Here is a 22,809-nt window from a genome sequence, read left to right on the forward strand (position 1 = left end):
TTCTATTGCAACAGAAAACTTTTGCTGTGCACAGAGACTCTCATGTGGCAGGAAAAATTCCATCGTGCCGAGGCACTTAAAATCATTGGGTTATGATAGCTTGAATACTCCAGCACCTACATTTCCTTTTTAGACACTATGATCAATATCCAGAATGGTAAAATACAAACCACCACATATAAGAAACCTACAGAGCAACATACACATATCTGCACAGAATCATTAATCACCCTAAACACACTAAGAAAGCTGTAATATACAGTCAAGCCCTCCAGTACCACCAAATACAGCCAAACCCTCTGTCACCTCATAAATCTCAAAGGGCGTGTCCAGACAAGCGTGCATATGCCTCTTGTCCCATCTCAAACCACTGTGAGGAGGGGCAAGAGCCACATGCGAGAACAAAAACATGTTCCCCAAGTTTGCAGCACGGGGAGAAAATTAGACCCCTGGATATCCAGGGGTCTAAAAAAAAAAATCTCCACAGAAGAGCGGAGCAAGGCACGGTCCCAGACCGTGCCAGGGAGTCAGTCCTCCAAAAGAGACGCTCTGGTGTCAGCCAGAGCATCTCTTTCATTTTCCTGCTGCCTCAACCCCCAACACTGTCCAGGATAAGTGGGGGGGGGGGAGGAGGGGGTAGGCACAGCGGGGCAGAGGCAGGACCCGGTGTAGCATGCGGGGACTGCGTGCCATGCTCAGTCAGGTCCTGCCAGCCCTGGGGCCCCTCTGCCGCCCAGCTTGGCCAGGCCCTTGGTGGCAGGACCTGGCACAGCACGCAGGGGCCACCAGCCCTGGGGCTGCTCCTGCAGGGGGAGCTGGGACCCTGAACAGGGGGGCTGTGGCCCTTTGGGGGATAGGCGCTGTGGCCCTCCAGGGGGGAGCTGGGGCCCTGTGGAGGGGGCATTCCATGTGCTGTGGGGGGGGGGGCTACACCCTGTGGGGGCCAGGGGACCAACCCCTCCTGAGCAGTCCCCCCCCAGTCCCCCAGCAATCTCCCCACACACCAACCCACATCCCTCCACACACACACACCCGCCTTCCCACCCCCTTCCTGCAAACACCGCATTGCCCCATCACACACCCATCAGGTGCAAAGAAAACCAAAAGTACACATCAACACATATAGGTGTTTAGAATTTATTTTATCATGATGATAGAGACACTGGTAGGCTTCCACATTGCTTTAACGTTGTAAATATACCAATAAAGCCTTGCCCAACTAGAGTGGTCTTTTGTTTTAATTGTAGAAAAACATGGATTTTGCAGTCTTTTTAAAAAATGGATTTGGGATGCTGCTGCAGCAGTCCAGCTGGCACAAGAGGTAGTGTCCCCAGGTACCAAGTGGCCAGGCCACAGAAGCTCCTGAGAACTAGTCCTGAGCTGCTTGCCAGGGCAGCTTTTTGTATGGATGGGGCCAGGACAGGGCAGCTTTTTATTACTGCTGGGGACAGCACAGGTGCTGGCCCTGGGCTCTAGCTCCCCCTGGCTGCAGATCCAAGAGGAGCCAGGTAGGGTTATTTTGCCCCAAGTGGCATAATTTGCTCCACAATGAAGTGCATGTCCGAGCACACGTGCTAAGACAAAAAGCCGTAGCTCAAATTTGCACCACTTCTATTTGAGCTGCTGCAAGCACACATGCTTGCATGTGCGGACGCACCCAAAAAGGCTTTCACTCAACAAGGACACTCCTCCAGAGAAATAGACTGCACTTTTGAAAGAGCCACCCTGATACCACCTAAAGAATTGCTGCAATACAAAATCCCCACAAATCACACACCAATAGTTATGACACAGCATCCTTTCCTGGAGCCCATACAGAAAATCCTCAGAACGACTGCAACCCATACTAGAAGATGACCCAATTCTTAAAAAGGTCTTCCCAGAACCACTAATCCTAGCCTTTAAACAAGCACTGAACCTCACCAATTTCATCACCAGAAACAGACTTCCTATGGCCCAAAACACATTGAATGGATCCAGACCATGCCGGGACAAAAAATGTAAAACCTGCCAACATATCTTCCCACCACTCCCACCATAACTACACAACAGAACCATCACCATCCCTGGATCTTGCACCAGCACCTCCAGAAATGTTATATATCTTATCCAGTGCACTAAATGCTCCGATGGAAAAAATGCAGGGGAAACCAAACAAACAACTGCATACCAAAACAAAAGCTCACCCCAAATCTACTAAAGATGAAACTACCCAATTACCTGTGGGTGCACACTTCTCGCAAGACAACCACTCTCCAATCTCTCAGTTCTCAAAGGGAATTTACAAAACACCTTTCATAGATGAGCCTACAACCGTCACTTCTCGATACAAAAAAAATCATGTACTAAATATAGATATTGGATTTATGGCACATTATCACCTGTCTACCATCTGATAATCCCAGGTAACCTTGCTACATTTTACCAGCTACATTCTATCACCAGGTCAACATTCTCCTCCTTTCCCCTTCCCCTCACCCCCCATCTACCTATCTCACACCTACCGTCTCCCCTGACTTCTGATACTCACTGCCACACATTTGCATTTTCAGAGACCTGCATTTTTCATATTGGCTTCTATTCCACCCAGGAGAACACAAAACAGCAGACTCTCCCTATGCCTGAAGAAGGGTGTTTGTGTCCAAAAGCTTGGAAAGAATATTTTTTTCCAACTACACACAACTGTATTTAGTTGGTGTAATAAAAGCTATGGCATTTACCCAAATAACTTTGCCTGCCTATGTCCTTAGACCAACACGGCTACAACCAACAACTTGAAGTCCAAAAATTCAGGAATCACAAGTCAATTTTATTTCAGCTCTAAATTCTCTAAAGTCACTAAAATTGGCATATCAGAATATTTAAATATCAGAATAATTTAAACATTCCTGATCATAACTCATTGAGGTAATAGTATATATATATTAGTCATAATTTGACCCTGGATATGTTCTCCCTTCGACATGTTGTTAAATTGTCTAGCTAGCAGCTGAAAGCTAGGATAGCAAAGTATAAGCATGCCACTTAATTCTGACTTTATGTTTGGCCAGATTAATATTGGATATCTGAGCTGAAGGCAAAAATCTGGTAACATAATATTGCCATTTTCACAGATTTTCTCCTCCCATCTCCTTTCTAAGTAACAACAGTATTCACTTGATTCCAAGATGGCATTTCCTCCCCCAAAAAACTTAGAGGAAAGGGGCCTCATCTTAGAACAGAGTATCAAGAATTCTGTGCTGCTCCATGGATCCACACTAATTCCCTTGCTGCTGCTCTCTGGGTCAGCACAGAGAGCAGCGAAGAAATCAATAAAGAGTCACTGAGCAGCACAGGACCCAGCAGAAACAATAGATACACCCAATACAGAGGGACCCAGCAGCACAACATACAGTGATGGAGGTTGGCAGCAGGCGCGCAGGTACTGCAGGGAGGGGCAAGTGGCTGGAGGGCAGGCATGGAGGGGGCAAGTGGAGGGAGACTAGGAACTGGGGTTGGAAGTGGGGGGCAAGTAGCAGAAGAACAATGGTTCAGGGTCAGGCTGCCCACCCTGCTGCAGCTACAAAAGGTACAAATTTAAGGCAACCCTCGAATAATTAGATTCTGTACATGGAAAAATTATAATTTTTCAAGTACAGAATGTAATTTTTGGGTGGCTTTCTTAAATTCAAATTCATTTTGCAGTTAGGTAAATATGGTATTAATAATCATATAATTGATATTTTGCCATTGCACTGAATGTCTTCCTCCTTCCCCCTACCCTCATTCCCACTGGAGCCAATGCAACTATGGTATGCCTATAACCACCTTACAGCTATGAGACAGAAAACACAGAGAGGTAGCTTACGAGTGGCAATTCTGCTGCCTACAAATTTCCACTCAGAAATCCAGAGTCCTAGCTTTCAAAAGTGCATCTCTCCTCCAGAGACAAACTAACCCTGAAAGTCTACCAAGGTTTATACCATGGAGGATATTCTGAAGTATGTGATGGGGGAGATGTACAGCACATCACTTCACCTCTACATCCTTTGCTTAGTTTTAGAGCACTTTGCAGGTATAGAGCAGGGATCGGAAACCTATAGTCTATGGGCTGAAGAGATTGGATCTGGACCACAGAAGCATGTGGCAGGGCAGGTGGAAGATAAGGAAATGGGCAGCAAGCAGTGGAGGGAGGGCACCTTTCCTGCCCTATACCATGTATTCCTCTGCCATGTGTTGCTGATTCCCTCCAGTGTCCAAAAGGTGGCCTGCAAGGAACAAGCCACCATTCTTAAAGGTTGTCAACTTCTGGTTCAGAACATTCTCATTCATTTGCTCTTAATCTAGAAAGTGAACCACATTACAAGAAAGGAGAGGAATCCCTAATTCTCCAGCCTCATACATGGCAAGTATGTGAGATCTATGTAGCTGGAACATGGAAAGATTGGAAAAGTAAAATCTACCAGCTCCAATTAAAACATGGAACAGTAACAACCACCTCTCAGAAGCAGTTCAATGGGGTATTAAAGCTAGCATGGGAGAAAGCTATTTCTAGATGCTATTTCTGCAGCATGTGAGGAATACAGGTACAAATCTTGCCTCTGTTTTCCTCACCAGCCTCTCTGCACAGCACCAATTCACGATTTAAGTAGTACACAGGACTAGTGCGAGGCACACCACGTGACAGATACAAGAATTTTCGTGGGAGGAAGATGCAACTTGACAATGACTGAAACCAGCAGAGCCTGAAAGAAAGGCAGTTATGTAAAGATCAACAGGTTCCTAAGAATACGTAGCATCCCACTTATTGCTGACAGTCATGCAACAGATAGAATTTTTTTAAGTAATTAAAGTACTACGTGACAGAAAGTCATCTCTTGACCCAGTTCTATTTTTATCCCAGTATCTGAAGATGAGGTAGTAAGAGAAAGGAGAAGATAAGGGAAGTGAAATAAGCTTATCAAAATGACAATTCAACAAGTGGAGAATCATCTTTTCACTTACGTCTTTCAATATTCAATGGCTTTTTACTTGTGCATCAGAACTTTATATAACTAAAATTAATTTCAATCAAGCACACATTTTATTTTCATATAGAGTATCTACATTTTAAATAAATTTAAAAGTCACATAATGTTAATAGAAGTGAGCTCAATTATAACTCCACCCACCCAGATAACTAGTTTAAACTAAAGATATAATAGATTTATCAATTATAAAGATTTATCAATTATTGGGAGTCAAATTCTGCATCAGAACAGTGTAATTCGAGTTAACTGCAGTCACTCCAGTTTCACACTGATTTAACTGAAATTAAGATCTGTTTAAAAGACTAAAAGAGCTCATCAGAATTTCTTGCATGACTATACTAAAAGCTCAATTTAAACACAAGATTCAACTTTTAAGTTAAAAAACCTAGAATGTTAGAAACTAGAATGTTGTTTTTAAACCCAATACAAGCTTGTTTGGTCATTGGTTATCTGACTAAATCCAACAAATTACAGGGATTTTCAATTTTGTGTCTCAGTAAAAAAAGACAGACTGCCAGCAATTGTTTAAAAATAAATTTGAACTGCTAGAAAGGCTTTTTTTTGGTACAAGCCTGTGCTTTGTTGTCAGTCAGCCACTATACAATATATTTCACTTCAACGAAAATTAAGCAGCTCAATGAAGGGATTGGCTGGCAAGGTATTCTGTCACTTGAATCTGGAGAGACAAGACTACAAATGTGCAATGTTCATTTGTGAAAAAAGAAATCAGTTTATAAAATATTAATTTCTACCATTTTTATATGACCTGATACCACTTCTCACACTGTTTTACAACTAGCATATATCTGGTAACTAAAGAAGAGTTACTTCACTGTGCAATTTGCATCGAGTCTTTAATTTAATCTTTTACAAAGGATCTATGGGTGCCCCTTTTGATAAGGCCTCTATCAGTCATTCGATGCAAATACTTTATTTCTGTTTATTTTTATTGTTAAAATGTAAAATGTAACACTGACTTTCCTTTGAGGATTGTGAAGCCAGTAACAGATATTTTAAGAGGTAAAGTAGTTTGCTAACTTTTACGGTGCAGACAAAAGTGTTTGCCCTATCTGGCTACAGAAAGCAGTTTATAGCTGTGACCAAACACAAGTACATGACTGCAGACAGCTTCAAAAATGGCCAGTCCATCTGAAAAATGGCAGATGCAAGTGCAGGCATTGTTTTTCAAAACACATTTCACACTTTACTCACAGTGCTAAGTCTTTATCTTTTGTCTTCAGCCCAGAAAAATGAAAGTGTGAATAATTTCCTTTTATTCTGAGCAAGTAGAACTGCTTTTCTGTTTAATCTAGAAATGCTAAATAGTAACTTATTTGGCTCTATGCTTGTAGCACTACCATAACCCAGCATACTTGGGTCTCCGTAGGGTCCATATAAAGCTTTTAATCAGTTTGGTTTACCATTACTCGTCTCATCCAAGGAACCTCTCACATTCATTAGTGGTTAATTAGGCAAGCTACTGAAATCCTTACCCATGTTTTGATCACCTTAAGCTTTAAATTTTTTTATCTTTATAGCCTCTGGATAGTTATTTCTAAGCTACAATATGTTCAGAACCCAGGTGCATACATTTCAACTTATTCCAACTAGAATATAGTGAACCATCGTGAACAATACATAAACGTATATAACCAATCCCACTGGCTTCCATGGACTATGCATTTGCTTAAAGTTAAGCACATACTTAAATACTTGGTGGGGTTGGGGTAAAGTGCTGAGAAAACTGCAGAATTAAGTCACAAGATGGTTCATTATCCATGAAAATAGTATGTTTTGTCACAGCAGTTAACTGCAATGCGACAAAAAAGTCCATTTACTGAAGCTGAGGAATAAGCAACAGTAGCAACAGTTGTGATAGGGAAATTTTAAAAATATATTTTATTTCCCATCAGGTGTCCTGATAGCTTTAACTAATATTAGTTCTATTAACATTCTGAAACAGAGTATCATGATTGTGCTTCTCTGGCCATTGTAACAACACTGAATGAAAAAGCAACATTTTTGCTACAGTCACAGAGCATAAGGGGGAATAGGTTTACAGAAACAGTTTATATTGATATAATCTAATATCAGTACACTTTTTACATCAGTGTTTACACCTTAAGGTTGCCTTGTTTAATGTATATACAAAATGAAAAATATCAGTTAGAGGTGCACCAATTCATCGGTCCAATATTGAATTGGCACTGATATAATGAAAATTGACTGTATCAGAAATCGGCCTGATGTGGCTGTTAAATGGCCCATGCATGCGCACAGCTGCAGCACAGCATGTAGGCGGCAAGGAGTGCAGCCCAGCAGCATGGAGAGCTGCATGCAGCTGCTAAGTCTGCTGCGGTGGGAGGGGAGGGGGGAGGCAAGGGGTGTAGGGGGCAGATCAAGGCCCCTGCAGTGAGAGAGAGGGAGTGAGGCTGGGGCAGGTGCTGCCTAGTCAGGGCAAGGCAGGTCATGGAATGGAGCCGTGACTCATCTGGGGGGCAGTGGCTCCCACTGCTGTGTGCATCCCGGGGTGGGGGGGGGGTGCCCCTGGATCTGTGCAGGGTGGGGTGGGCTGCTGCTGCAGGCTGGGGTTCAGAAATTGGACTGGAAATTGGATTGGTATTGGGCAATGTGCCTCCTTAAAAATCGGTTATCAGTTATCAGCCCCAAAAATCTGTATCAGTGCACCCCTAAGAGCTGTTAAATCTAAGGGCAAAACATGATCCATGGTCTTCTACTCCACTATTTTAGAGTCAGTACAGAACCAAGTTAGGCATAAATGAAGTTTATAAGTTATTACTGATCAGAAAGGAAAGTAAATTTATGCAGCGGGGTGCTTATTTTTATTGTGTGGGGAGAGGGAAAACATATTTTAAAAGGCAGTAAGAAAAACTTGCAAAATAATAACAATGCAAAGCCGCATTCATTCTAAAATAAAGTAGCCTATTATACCCATTCTCTACTTTCTAGCATACAAAAAGTAAGAAGTAAAAAAAAAAAGAGAGTAAAGAGAAACAGACATAAGAAGCAAAGGAAAGATAATACAGAATACAAAACCTAGTAAATTCTTAACTTACAGCAACAGTAACATCTGCATTAGCTCATTGATACTGTAGGCACAGCTCAAAAGTCACATGACAATATAATTTTAGCCTTCATTTTAAAATACTGAGTTCTAGCCTTCAGAATACAAAATATGTGACAATATGAGCTATGTAACTAATGCCTACTGGAATTGGCAGGTGTTCTAAAAACAGTTTCTTAATGAGATGAGAACTACCCTGTCCATCTCAACTCTCAGCCCCATGTAATGCCAACAAGGAAAAGAAACATGGCATGGGTTGGAAACCTTGGGTAAGCCACCTGAAGCACATCAAAGGACTGTAACTGCCGTAAATTTGGCCCTGGCATTGCAGTCAGTCTGTTCCAGAGACATGCCTAATTGCCAGCAGGTACTGGATAGGGACTTCCACCCCAATCCAGTTTTGGCTGTTTTGCAGATCAATAAGGTCCTGGGAATGAACTCAGCCTGAAGGACATGAAGAGGATACAGTCTGAAGTACAGTGACAAAGGACATACCAAATCTGCATTTCACATTTCTTAGCATTTAATATCTCATTGGGATATAGAGTGGAGACAACAGCTTAAAACACTGGTGAATCCTTTGCTCTTTTTAATAGAATTTGCTCCTGTGCGTGACAAACTGTTTTTTCTGTGTGTCAACTAGAATTGCCTAGACATATAAAAAAAGGCCTATACCATCAGCCTATGGCACAACAGAGTAAAGAAAAAAAATGGTAGCTACTAAAGTCATCACCCCCTTTCCAAGGGTAAAGCTGTGATGCTACATCTTTCAGTGGTGGGGGTTTGCAAAATAAGGATCAGATAAAACAACAAACAAAATAAGCAAAGCTCTTGGTTCGAGTATTGCTGAATGTCATATAAAAACAGATCACATAATGCACGTACCGCTACAGTCCTTAGAAAGAAAGCAAGGTCTAAACTGTTAATCCTCACTCATATCTATCACTTCTTACTTTCAGCAAAATACACCTACCACAATGAATGGTTTGCTTCTATTTTGAGTTTAGGGGGAAAATGCAGTCTCTCAGCCACTATGATCTGATCACTCTCAGCTTATTTCCTGATTAACAGCTGCAATCAACAGTAAAATATTGTAGTTACACTGATTACCCAAACAACAGAAGGACCCAAACCAAAGTGCCATTTTCAGACACAAATTGGGAACGTGCATTTCTTTCCATAGCAGGCTGACTCCAAACACCCCAAAGTCTAGAAAAAATAATCAGACTTGGATCCAAATTCCAAACTCCTGAGTTCAAGTAAACACACTGAGATACAAAGATGTTTTTCTAAACCATTATGATTATTAACACCACATACTTACACAACACCTTTCAACAGAGGATAAAGAATAAATCATTTTCACAAATATAAGCCACATGAGCCTGCCTTCCCAGCTCAGGAAAAGCTAACACTACACCCAAAGTCTAGTTCAAGTTCTTTCCCACTGCTTCTTTTTTTAATTCATCATCAATTAGCCCGTGATAAATTTTTACATAAGCACCACACACAAATCTCATCTTTTCTCCTAAATTAAGATCTTCCACAAGGCCTTCGAGTTCTTTATAGGTTCCCATTCTATCAGCCAACTGCCTGAAAGTTATCCTGCTCCTATTCCTGTCTCAAAAGCTATCCCACTTCCTATATCAAACTAATCATCTTCAGAGTGTAGCTCCATCTATAATATGCAACTGTTCCTCTTAAAAGGGCAGTCACAGGGCCAAAATGCCCTACCAGAAGGGAGACAAGGTTCTTTGGGTAAATGTGCTATGTTTAATTATACCAACTAAATAGTTGAAAACATTGTTCTTTGCAAGCTTTCAGGTATAAACACCCTTCCTCAGGCACAGGGACAGTTTGTTGCTGTTTTGTGTCCTCTCCCTGTGCCTGAAAAGGGCTGTTTGTACCTGAAAGCTTGCAAAGAACAATTTTTCCAACTATTGAGTTGGTCTAATTAAAGATGGGACATTTACCCAAAAGAACCTTGTCTGCCTATGTCCTTAGACCAATACAGCTACAACCAACAACCCTAAAATATACCAGAAAGGGACATTTTGGCCCTTTTTATATAAAGTTGATGCAGTGCCTGCCACCAGAGGATCCTAGCCCATTCACATGGTTCCTAGGCATGACTTCAGTAAACTTAGCACATTAGTAATATCACAGAGAAGTAAACTGTTGCACAAAAGGTCAAGTATTTTACCCAAGCTAGTGACAGTCACAAACAAAACATGCACCACATCTGGGCCCCACTGCCCTATTCCCACTACCAGTGCCTTCCTAAAAACATTCATGACTTCAAGGTTAAAGAAGCATACATAAAGCTTCAATAGGCTACAAAGGGATATACTTACTGATACTGTTTTATGTTTTTACATAAAAAACATATAAAAACATCAGTACCTAGAGCCCGCAATGGAGAAAGATCATGGCCCCATTTTGCAAGGCATGGTGTACACACACACTCTCCCTGTCCCAGTGTTTACTACATTCTAATTGTAGAATCAACTTTCAAATCTTCCATCAGTTCCAAAAGTCCATATGAAGAGAAATCCCAAAGGGCAACAAAAAGCCAATAATTCGATGTCCAAAAGGACTTTTTTAAGCTTAGTATCTGCAGTCCTAAATTTCTGTCTGCAAAGTACAGGACGTTATAACAGACTTTGACATCAGGGAACTCTCCTTCTTGGAAACCAACAAATTATCTCAAGCAAGGGTCTCTTATGAAAAAGACTTCTTCACACATTGATCTACAAGTGGAAATACCTGCAAATTGCTCTTAATATACTTCCTCTTAAGTATCATTACCTTATTGTGGGAAAACAAGTTTAGTTTTCCTTTTTTAATAAAATAAATTGAAGTTTGACAAACTGGCAAAATAGCCTTCACATTATACATACATTGGACCTCCTAGCCCAGCAAAAATTTATGATGGACACACCTACCAAGTCAGTGCACAACATCATTATTGGAAAACAAACAAATCAAAATAACAATGCTGTGAATCAGAGAAGAAACACTGCATTCCACTCACTTTGATGAGTGAAGAGAGAGAGTGCTAGAGAGAGATGCCTTATGGCTCAAACAACTTTTGAAAACCTTAAACTCATAAGCTGATTTTACAAAATGCTGCATTTTAAGTTCATTGCAGAAGAGAAAAAGGCCTTCAAATTATGCTTGACCAGGAGAAATATTTCACCACCAACAAAACAACTCTCCTTTAGGAATTGTGAAATCCGTGTCAAACCAAATCCACTCCTACCCCCAAGGTGGACTGTGCAGAGTGTGTGGGAGGGCAGAAGTATGCTGACATAGGCTCAAGAAAACATGCAAACTATTAGCACTTCCGAATGCAAAAGTTTAATAGCCAGCAAGTGAACATAATTACACAGGTGGCCACCTTGGGTAGCAGAGTACTGAGCTTCAAAGTAAAAAGCAGGAGCTATCAAGTTTTATAAAAGTTGACCCTACTTCCATAGTAAGTTGAGCTCACAGCTTTTCATATAGTGCCACTTTTAACAGTAACACACCTAAGCACATACTAGAAATCTTAAAGGCTTAAAAAGTAGTTCTTTGAAAGAAATATTAATATTTATAGTTGTTAACCCAAATTTTTCCTTTATATTTCCATTTTATACAAACTGATCACAACCTAAAATAGCATATGGCATTTACATAGAAACTGAGGCAGCCTAGCAGTAGCAAATATTTGCAAGGGAATAATTAATCTCAATTAACAATATGCTGGACAGCTTGACCATACATTTGCTGTGGTTGGAGCCTCTGAGTTGGAGATGGGCCCACCATTCCTCTACGACCTACATCACTGATTCTCAACTATGGTGCCATTGCATCTTAGAGTGCCACAACATTTTTTTGTTGTGGCACCCTAATATTCCCAATATATTCCCAATACACCCCAATATTCCCAACATTCCCAATATATAACCCAGAAATTTCAAACAGGAATCCACTGTGTCAAAAACATTCTGACCTGTTATGGTCTTTCCAAATTCTTTGCAACAGCGACTTTTGACAGCAAAGTACCTACGCTTTTAGCGTTTTAAAAATAAAAGACTACCCAGCAGGTTAACACTGGAAGATATGAAGTGCTGATTACATTCAGGTATTCAGGCAATCTTTGTCTCGTATTCTTCAGGTTTTTCAAAATGAACAGGAATCTTTGGTTTAAAAAAAAAATATTACATAAATCTCAGACACTACCTTATTTGGCCCTCAAAATGTTTGTGTAGCACAGGCCTGGCTAACCCATGGCATGTATGCCACAAGTGGCACAGGCAGCTTCTATATGGCATAGCAGACCGGGGAGGAGACAGGCAGCAAGGTCACAAATAGAGCACGGAAGAGAAAACAATGCAGCAGATCAGGTAGGAAACACAAGGCAAGGAGCAGAAAGCAAAGGAAAAGGATTAGAGCAGTATTTAGGGTTGGTACAGGGCTAGTCTGTGGCATACTTGCCAACCCTACTGGTGTAGCATTTGGTCATGCAAATGATGTGTTAGGTATTCAATTCCTTAACAGTTAAAAAAAAAAAAAAAAAAAAAGCTGTAAAGGACCTAAGTTACATTTACAGGTTCTTGTTATATCTTGTTATAAATGACATTATAATCCCTTCTCTGAAAGGTTCAGTAATGTAAAATTCTAAGAAAGGCTTAAGAATAATGACATTAACTCTAGGTATGGCTATAATTACAATGTTAGTAAATTGAAGGTTAAGTTGCCATTACTTTAAACTAGTCTTTGATGTGTCATGTGCATCTCCCAGAGTATACTTACTGAGACAAATATCCATATGGCTAGATATGCAATTAAATAACTCTTTTCATTGTTACAGCTGAAGTGAATTTTTAACTTGTGCATCACTGCACATTTTGATTTATCAAAAATCTCAACTCTTACAGACTACTAAATTGTTTTTAAGACTTTAATTACAGCCCTCAGAAAGATGCAAAAAGAAAATACGTTTAAAGAAAACACAAATAAACCACCTAGCCAAATACTGCTATCAATTATAAGTCCAAAGATCTTCATCATGCAGGAAGCAGGAAGTACAAGTCTAGAAAGGGGAGGGGCACAATACTACTTTAGGCATTATATAGCAAAAAAATGTCCTCCAAAACAGCGTGGGTAAAAAACCCCCCACATATTTTTGTTTGTTTATAAAATATAAATTGCATTTAATCTTTTCTTGAGGCACCTGTTATAATTTCAGAAAAACACTATAGATGGTGATTACTCAGTTAAGAAGAGGTATAAATTTCCAATTAAACTTATTCAAAATCTATCTGATATTAACACACAGTGCATGGCCACTTTTAAATTCACCTTTCTGCCATAAAAAACAGAGAGAGAGAAATCCAAACTTTTGAAGGCAGTCATTTAGTCAGTCCCCTAAAATTTAAAAACCAGCAGCAAAAGAAATCTAAAAATACTATTAACTCTGGCTGTTCCACTGAATGTGTTGAATATTTAGAATAAGAACAAGATTACTGAAGAGTTCTTGGTGTATTATAATGCTGTAAGTAACTTTTTACTGAGGCCCAAGAGATGTTCTAAGAAGAAACCAGCAGAGGAAAACAGTTATCTGATCAGCACGTTACACCCACAGACTCATAGGGCTTGTGGTTAATAAACAGCTCTTTACAGAAAAGAGAAAAAAAATTACATACAGCCTATGCACAAGCTGCAGTCCTGCAAGCAGCTCCATATAGACAAACTTGTGAGCAGAAACTCAATGAAGTAACTGGGGGCACCCCAGTGTCCCCATGCATGTGGTTCCAATTGCATTGACCTACTTGCAGACTAAGGATCACAATGGAACTAAATATCCCACTTAATACTAACATTCATTTTAAGTACTGTCCTGCATAACGAGTTCATTAATTTGTTAAAATAGGTCTTATTCAACCAAATGCCATGTTATGTAAAGGGTCTACATTCTTGGGCTTACTAACAGTATGGCATTTAAAAACCTGTTTATTAGATCCCCAAGAGCAGCAATCGTTTCCCTAAATGACTGAAAAATAAATAAGATTCTTTAAAAATATAAATTTCCAACATACCTTGTTATTGACCAAAGGTTAGTATTTTGGGATAAGTAATGCCAAACTAAATTGAGTTAGTAGAGCAAACGAAGACACTATGGATGTGTCCAGACAAACGTGGACATGTGGTATGCGGCACTGCAAACCTGTCTTCAGTGCCAGTGCCATACATGCAGGCATTCCTTACACTGCTACCTTGCAGCACAGAAAGGTTTTTTTGATCCCAGAAGATCCCAGAGTCAAAAAAAAAAACCCCATGCCTAAAAAAAGTGGTATGGCACATGTCGGGGTAGCATGTGCCACCCAAAACTGGGGCCTGGCCAACCGAAGCCACACTGCAGGAGCGCCATGGATGCAGTTCCCACAGATCCCCAGGACCCCAGGAAAGGCTGCTGGGGCCAGAACAGTTGCTGGTCCCAGCCTCCCCTACCCCACCTAGGGCAATGTGCCACATGCCAGAGCACACGTGGCATGGGCATTCTCCAGGGACAAGTAGCAGCAGCACAAGGTGTGCCACTGCTACTTGTGCCGGGAGAAACACATGTTCCCACTCATGGGGATGCGCACTATGATGACTAATTTTCCCAACACTGAAGTTGGAAGAAACTGTTACAAAAGGTAATGGTCCAAACATCAGCTAATATCTAAGATTAGATGCATACATTTCACTGAATAGGCACTCATAAATAATATCTGCACAGGTCCTGTAGGAGAACCTAAGACAGCAGCCATTCAGAAACTTTCTATTTGCCTTTTGGGCTGAAGCGATGAGGGCACAAAGATTCTAGGCAGATTCAGTTAAGCCATGTGGCAAACCTCTATGATCAGATATGACACGGAAAGGAACCTCTACAGCATAAACCTGGAAAAGAAAGAAGGGGTTCCAAGGGAATAAAAGTAAAGTGTTTCAACATATAAGCACAGCAGAAACTAACAACCACATGCCAAATTCTACTGATTCCACTTGCCATGTCCACCAAATATCACTAATATGGAAGATAGAAAAGCCCTGAAATACATTTTTTAAAGAAATAAAGCCTAAAGAATTACTTAATATTCCGTTTTAATGTCTGGATTGAAGTTAGGCCTTTTTTGTACAAGAACATTCTTAATGACAGCTGAAGACATTAAAAGGTGAAATGTTTCTTCTGCTGCTAAAATGTGCCAAAAAAATTAAGGAAGCACAATGACAGAAATAAGAAAACATGTAGCTCCTAAGAAATAAAGATAAAGACTCCCGTAATGTGTTTGGTTCAGGACAATGTTTACATGGCACTTCAAACACACAAGCAAGAAGCCCATGGCCATCTATGTTCTATACACTTCTTCACGTAGAAAACCATATTGTATAAAAGTTAGTCTACAGCACAAATTTATGAACACTGCATACATTCTGGTGAGGAAAATGCCTCTCTGCACTGCACTAATCAGATAACATGTTATCTGTCTTATGCCAGCTGTTGTATGTACAATTTTGACTATATTGCAAAGGTCTAAAACTTTTTTTCCATTGGTTCTCTAAGCCTAAATTTTACAGGATTTTTGCTTATGGATGATCATCAGGATCACCTCAACTGCTAAATTTACCACTTAGTTACAAACACAATTATTTACAGCAGTTTTTTACCATTTTACTTTGCTGGTGGGCAATAACAAGAACTTTAGCTCTGACATTAGCTCATAGAATTATACATATTGAAGCATGACTCGGCCTCTTTTCTCGTGCTGGTACTCCTCCACCAACAGGAAAAAAAATACACACTAGAAGTATTTTTTTCTTTCAGCCTTTATTAATTGAATGATACAAAGACTCTAACTAAATCATATACTCTTAGTTTTTATGGGACTAGCATTAATATCATTACGTGTTCAACAAATTAATGCAGTGTGAATTTACATTTTAAAAAGCTACTTGCTCATACTAATGTGGCTATACCAGCATAAGTGGTAACATTACTAATCATAATATTCCTCCTTTACATTCCTCCAATGAACTGGAAAGCATATTTTGGGGAGACAGCTAACTGGACCAACTGCATATTTCGGAGAGATTTTAGACAAGCTTCTGGGCACAAGGTAACCTTCCTCAGGTCTAATGAAGAGAGCACTCTGAGCTCTACTGACAAGAAAACAATAGTCATTCAACTACCCCTGAAAACCAGGTTCACAAGGTATTTAAATCCCATGGCAGGGTATGCCTATTTGCTGAATTATGCTGTGTCCAGACATGAGTAGACGTTAGGTTCCCTAGTTGTCCCCAGGAAATGCCTGTACCAAACATGCTTTGGCACATGGTAAGTTACCCCACATGGGGTAAGGGCAGCTGGGGTCAGTGCTGGGCTGGCCCCAAGAGCTCCTGGGGGCTTCAGCAGCGGCAATCCTGCTGCACGGAGCCTGGCCAGCAGTAGAGCTGCAGGCAGCCCACACTGCCACCATGTGCAGTGCTCCACTTTTTTTTTTTTCTGCGGGTCTTTTTGACTCCTGGATATCCAGGGGTCAAAACAGCCCTCCACACTGCTCCCCTGCAGCACAGAGAACAACTAAACGTGCAGCATGTAGCACTACAGATGTGCCTGCAGTGCCATATACCGCATGGCCACGCTCATCTGGATGCGGCCTTCTTGTTGAAATACCACTCTCAGGGTTGTCACACCTGAAAATTAACCATCTCTGAAAATTATTCTGTATTTTAAGGGGTACCAAAACAAATTTCAGAATAGTGCTAATTTTGCCAACAAACTACCCTGTCACATAATTAAGAAAAACCTAGTGCAGGTTAAGCTGCATCCTATTAAGTAACAATTTATTTACAGTCAGACATCCAACAAGGATGTGTTAGTTGTTATTTGTTCGTTTAAATTCTTACATGCTACCAAAAGGTGATCAAAAATTCAGAAAACATTACAATAAAAGGCACATTATATTATTTTTTAAGAAAGCCCTGAAGATACCTGGGTCACATTAAGGTCTGTCTCTCTCAAATCAGATTTGCCTACTGCTCACTCATGCAAGGAGATCATATTTCTGTGCCTGCAATATTTCCACGGCAACCCTGATGACAGTGATGTCACAAATGCAACCCTGACTTCACTGCAGGATGAAGTACTAGGAGCAGATGGGATGCGAGGGAGAAAGCCCCTATTTAAACACAAATCTCTTTCAGAAGAAAGAAAGGAACACAAGCAAAGAAACAGGTGAATGGACCATGTTTTGAAGTATGATATATTCAAAAGATTATCCTAGCATGAAAATCTATTTAAAGGCAAGACCTACAATACAGGAGAACTGTCAAATTTGTCTGGCCTTATAATAAGCTGACCTTGAAAGCCTCCTGTTTAGCCAAATAAGCTTGTGCTTAGTTTTTAAAGTGGTGCTGAAGAAATTACACTTTGATATTTTGTGATTTACACTATTATCTTGTATAAAAACAGTCTAAATATTCAACTATACGTATTTGACACAATTATTTTCATAGTGGCAGACAAATGCAATAAACTTTGCTATCTAAATTAATCGATCATATAAAAGAGATGATAATGAATCCACAGTGCTGCAGGGAATATAGAAAGGTGATTATGACAATACCCATGTGCATTCCAGAGAGTATTAATAAAAAACCACACCTCCACCACTGGATCCCACATATGTGGAGTCGAACAGAGATTAATGTTCTGTCTAGTCCTATTCAACATATAGCCACTATGAACGTGGGTCACATGATATAGACTTAAGTGACAACAAGATAAAGATAGCAGACAGCAACACTTTTCCTACACTAGATTTGACTATAAAACGATGGATGCTTGGATGAAGTCAATGCATGGATTTAAAAAAAAGAAAAAGTAGCTGATTGAATCTGACCCCAAGCAAAACAGCGGTAAGGATAGTGGACAGAAGAAGGCTCTCTGAAAAGTTTGCAGCCATGGAGCAGTCTCATTTGGTTGGTGTCACTTGACATTTCAGGTTTTTGTTTAGGAGTTTGCTTGTTGCTCCTTGCTGTTGCTAAGCTCTCACTTAGCGTCAACCATATGTAATGTTTTCTAATATCAGTAGTTGAAAAGGAGACACTCCCATCCTTGGAGAATGACAACACGGGCTTGGCAGTACATATACTTGTCATCTGCCTAGACTACAGCAATGCAGCTTATCTGGGCACAAGACAATCAGCCCTTTAGGAAAACCTTACCAGTACATAACTATGCAGTACATTTCATCAATGTAGATTTATTTGAATGTATCAAACCTGTCGTCCACACTCCAGAATCACTATCGATGAAATGCTGAAACAAATCCAAGGTTTCAGCCCTTGTCTTCCAAGTCTAAAGACCTGGGCCAAGCATCTCTTCAGAATCACACTCCCTAGAGTTTATTGATACATACCACACTCACACAGCAATATTACCCTCCACTTTAAGACAGTGCCCAAGGAATGGGCATGGCAGGCCTCCAGCATAAAATTGAAGAGGGGAAGATGTGTTTAAAACCACTGTCTACTCAGGTACAATAGACCTTTCTGCCATAACTGTAAAGCCTGTCTGTGCAAGAGATGAACCTTTCTCCAGGGCTGGTCTGAGACTGTTGAATGAACCCACATGGAAACTAAGGGCCATTACAGATTTCCCCTACCTCTTGCTCCAAATATGAAGTTGCTTCCTTTGACCTTGCTTTCCCCAGCATAAATGCACAGAAGCATACATTTTAGAAAAGTAACATCGCTCTACCAACACACATCCTAAAAAAGCACATACAATTCTTCCTCCTGGGGAAAGGACGGGGGAGGGGGCTGGAATATGCTCCATAAGATAAATGTGAGTCACATCACTGAACACACTACTAAGTACCCAGAAACTATGGGGAGAAGGCCACAAAAACTGTTATACAGAACTGAAAACAAAATATAGACGTGGAAATCTTGGTTCCTTCTTTTCAATATATTTTTATATGTTAAGAATTGGGTGTGAGAGCTAGCATGGAGGGTAGGGGCAGAAGGCTAAACAAAAGATAGGAGAAAGGAAAAGAAAAGGCTACAGGGGACAAAGAGTGAGGAAGGATGTTCAAGACATAAGGGAAGATATGAAAAAGGTAGAGAGTCATTGTTAGGAGACAACCCAGTGAACCTTAAGGTGAACTGAAACAGAGCATACAGAGTAAGAGGAAGCCCAGCACACTCCATGTAAACACACAAGTCTCAGGACCAGACAATACCTCTGCACTCACCCAGACTAAACCTTTACCCAAATTTGACATAAACATTCAATGTTCACTGAGTATAGAATGGTATCAGTGTTATTTTATTAGCAGCCCAAAAACTGACTAGCTCTCATTTTTCAAGGCTTCTAACAGCAGCCCCCACAGTGATACCTAGAAACCTTGAAGATGAGAGAAGCGAGTCAGTTTTGAGGCTGCTAATACCACAGCACTAACAGTGCTGTACTGAACCAGCATTACTTAGAGCACTGTAGGTACTGCTGCAGTATTAGCATCCCCCAAATTTACCAGCATCCTTCATTTTCAAAGCTTCTAATTGTCACTGTCAGGGATGCTTTAGAAGCTTTAAAAATGAGAGGAGCAGCTGTAAAAATGACTAGCTCCTGTCCTTTTCAAGGCTTCGAATAGCAGCCCTTTGACAGGTGCCTCCCTTTCACTGTTTCTGAAGCAGCTGAGTACAATTAAGTTATAAAGTAGAGTGGGGTTGAAACATCCTATACATTTTACTTTTTTATGCAGGTATGGATATGCAGACAGACAGACTCTGTTACAATGTATGCAGTACGAAACAAATTGATACTGGCATTGTGTTATGCATCTAAGTGAATATGCACTTATCAGATATGCAGATGAATGGTATGGTATACAGTGTTCTAGGAAACTACTACTGGGTTATAAGTAGAAGCCAAGCCTTGCACAGCCTTGAAACCAATAGAGGATTTGAGCAAGTAGAGGTCACAAAACTGCAAGTGAAGAAAAGGGTTCTTACGACAGTGTGCTGGACAGATTTTAAGAATATAATGTGAGATTCAGGGAAGTCAGAAATGAGAACCCTCTAGTAGTGAAAGCAAAAGATGACAAGAGTATGGAACTGAGGTGCTGGGAATAGGAAAGAAGGACAGATTTTAAAGATAGCACAGCTGAAGAACTGGAATGATTAATCAACTGCTTAGATCTCGGGGAAGAAAGGAAGACAGAGAGGAGCTGAATATGGCATGAAGGTTGCAAGCCAAAGCCTGAGTCAAGTTAAAATGTGTCTGGATATCCAGAAAGAGATGTCAAAGAGATGGTCACAAAACAAAAGCAAAATATAGGGGCAGATCAGAAGTAAAGAGAGTGGTCACGAAGACTGTATTTGCATTGTTCAAATGGTAATGAGAGTGTTACAAGGGAAAGGATGTAAGGGAAGACAGGGATCACTGTGAGAAATATTTAAAAAAGCAATCAGAGACTGGAAAGTTAAACCAACAGAGAACCAGAAAAATACAAATGCAAGTCAAGGAAGGAAAGCAAACCATCTGACGGAAACTAACCCATCGAGAAAAATAAGCACAATGTAGACAAGAAAAGTAAGTTATGAAGAAACTCAAATGTTTTCTCCAATATAAATGCTGGACTGCATATCCTGTCATGAAGACATCGTCTTTTGATGAGAGAAATCTCAGGAAAGTGGAATAGGTTAGAAATGAGCAAGCTGAGGGTCCAAGAGGAACCGTGAGGAGAGAAAGTTGAAGCATTGGTAACAGATAATATATTCAAGAAGTTTGGTTGGGAAAAAGTAGAAGTATACTCAGTAGTAATTAAAGAGGCTAAAAGACTGAAGGAGGATTATCAGGATAGCAAGCGCAGCTCCACATTCTTAACAGCAGAGGAAATAGACAATATTATGGGGAGCTATTGAAATCAATAGGGGATAGTGTCAAGAGCACATTTAGATATAAGGCAAATTAAAATCGTATAGGTTACTGAAAACTGAAACAGGTGCACGACAATAAAAAGACCACAGAAATGTAGAATCTATCTTACGAGAGAATAATAAAAGAGATTAGAAATTGCTTAACCCACTGAAGTAGACACTGAGAAGGAATATAACCTCCATCCCTAAACACATCAGGGTAGCCCATAAGGGATAGAGAAGAGGTACTAAAGCTAAAGGACAAAACTGGCAAAGCAATAAATCAACATAAACTGACCACAAATTAATCTAAAAGCTGGAAATCTGGTTAATAGCCATCACCAAAATAAAGTTCTAGAGCAGCCTTCCTATAGGAGTAGTGAGGACAACGAGGACTGTGATCTCATTCTTGCTCTGTCAGCTCTTTTATCAGACTGCTTGTAGAAACATGAAACTGACTGCTAATATCAATTCAAAACAGCTAACAATGTCGTTTGTACCTCTGCAAAACTGCTGCTGTGTAATAGTTAGAAGTTGCTTTCTGTTACTTAGGCAGTTTCTTTTCTGCTACAGCGCTGATTAAGAAAATAATTCCAGAGTGGCAGGAAAACTCAAAGCCCTCTTTAGACTCAACTATGAGACACTGATAAATTCAATTACTTATGCAATCTCAGTTTTACAGACTAAAAGGTTACAGGAGTACAAACAAAAATTCAAGATATTCAGGCAACTCTCTCAGAATAAGGGCTGTTTACACACGTGGAAAAAAAACCCAACAAAACAAAACAGTGCATTACTGTCAGGTCGGTGCACCCCCACACCAAGCACAGTGCACACCCAAAAGAGGCATCACATCAATTTGACCTGGCTCACCCAACGTCTGTATAGATCACCTGGTTCAGTGGGGCTTTTGGGCACTTTTATCTAATAGCTGATTCAATCAGCTATTAGATAAAAGTGCCAAAAAGCCCAGTGGGATCTATACAGATGTTGGGCAAGCCAGGTCAAACTGATGCGATGCCTCTTCCAGTAAAGCATTGTTTTGTTTTTCAGGTCTGTCAATAGCCAAAAACACTATATTTACACTTACTAAAACCACATAGTGCCCAAAACAGTGAAGTCTTGTAAATGCTTGACCTTCTGTCAGTAGAACATGAATGGATGAAAAAATGCAACGAAATAATAGCTGTGAGCATTTTCTAACACAATTCCAAACTTCCACAGTTCAAAATAAGAAATGACAAAGTTGAAAGGGTATGAACTCAGTAATCTAATAGAACTTTTCAATCCCTAGTTTCTATAAATAAATACCAATAGTTGGAGTACATTACCTTCATTCTCAGATGTCTGGCATTTTACCTTTACTACTAAATCAAAGGTACGTTCTGGATTTTCCCTAGAAGTAAAAACACAAGTTGGCTGATTAGTCATAGCAAGCACACTAAATGGACTAATACAGATTGTCAAGCATTCTTTACAATGTAATATAGTTTGCATGCCACTTGACATGATCATCACTCTTAAAGTAATGATTTCATTTATGCGATTTCTGAATTTTTACAAGACTTCTACATCTTCCTAAACAGACTGTATGAAAGTGAGCTATATTCTCTCAAAAAAAATCCTGATCACACCACACATGAAATATACAAAAAATGATGACCCATGTCTGACAGCCCTTCAATCACTTCACTATAACACTTTACAGAATGTATATGTTGAAGAATAACTTTAAAATGAAGAACAGTCTGCTTTACAAAACTGGCC

The 22,809-nt window shown here is 40.1% G+C and overlaps 1 protein-coding gene across 3 annotated transcripts in view; it reads right to left on the bottom strand.

Annotated features, from left to right (window-relative positions):
• The window catches only part of DENND1B (DENN domain containing 1B), a 290,895-nt gene that overhangs the window by 262,730 nt on the left and 5,356 nt on the right, over positions 1 to 22,809 (bottom strand). For all 3 annotated transcript variants that reach the window (XM_019491193.2, XM_014602934.3, XM_059728432.1), the window contains exon 2: positions 22,374 to 22,438. In XM_019491193.2, the coding sequence (XP_019346738.1) occupies positions 22,374 to 22,438 (65 nt within the window). The remainder of the gene's footprint in view (positions 1 to 22,373; positions 22,439 to 22,809) is intronic.

The sequence above is a fragment of the Alligator mississippiensis genome, chromosome 5, assembly GCF_030867095.1.
Source record: "Alligator mississippiensis isolate rAllMis1 chromosome 5, rAllMis1, whole genome shotgun sequence".
NCBI lineage: Eukaryota > Metazoa > Chordata > Crocodylia > Alligatoridae > Alligator > Alligator mississippiensis.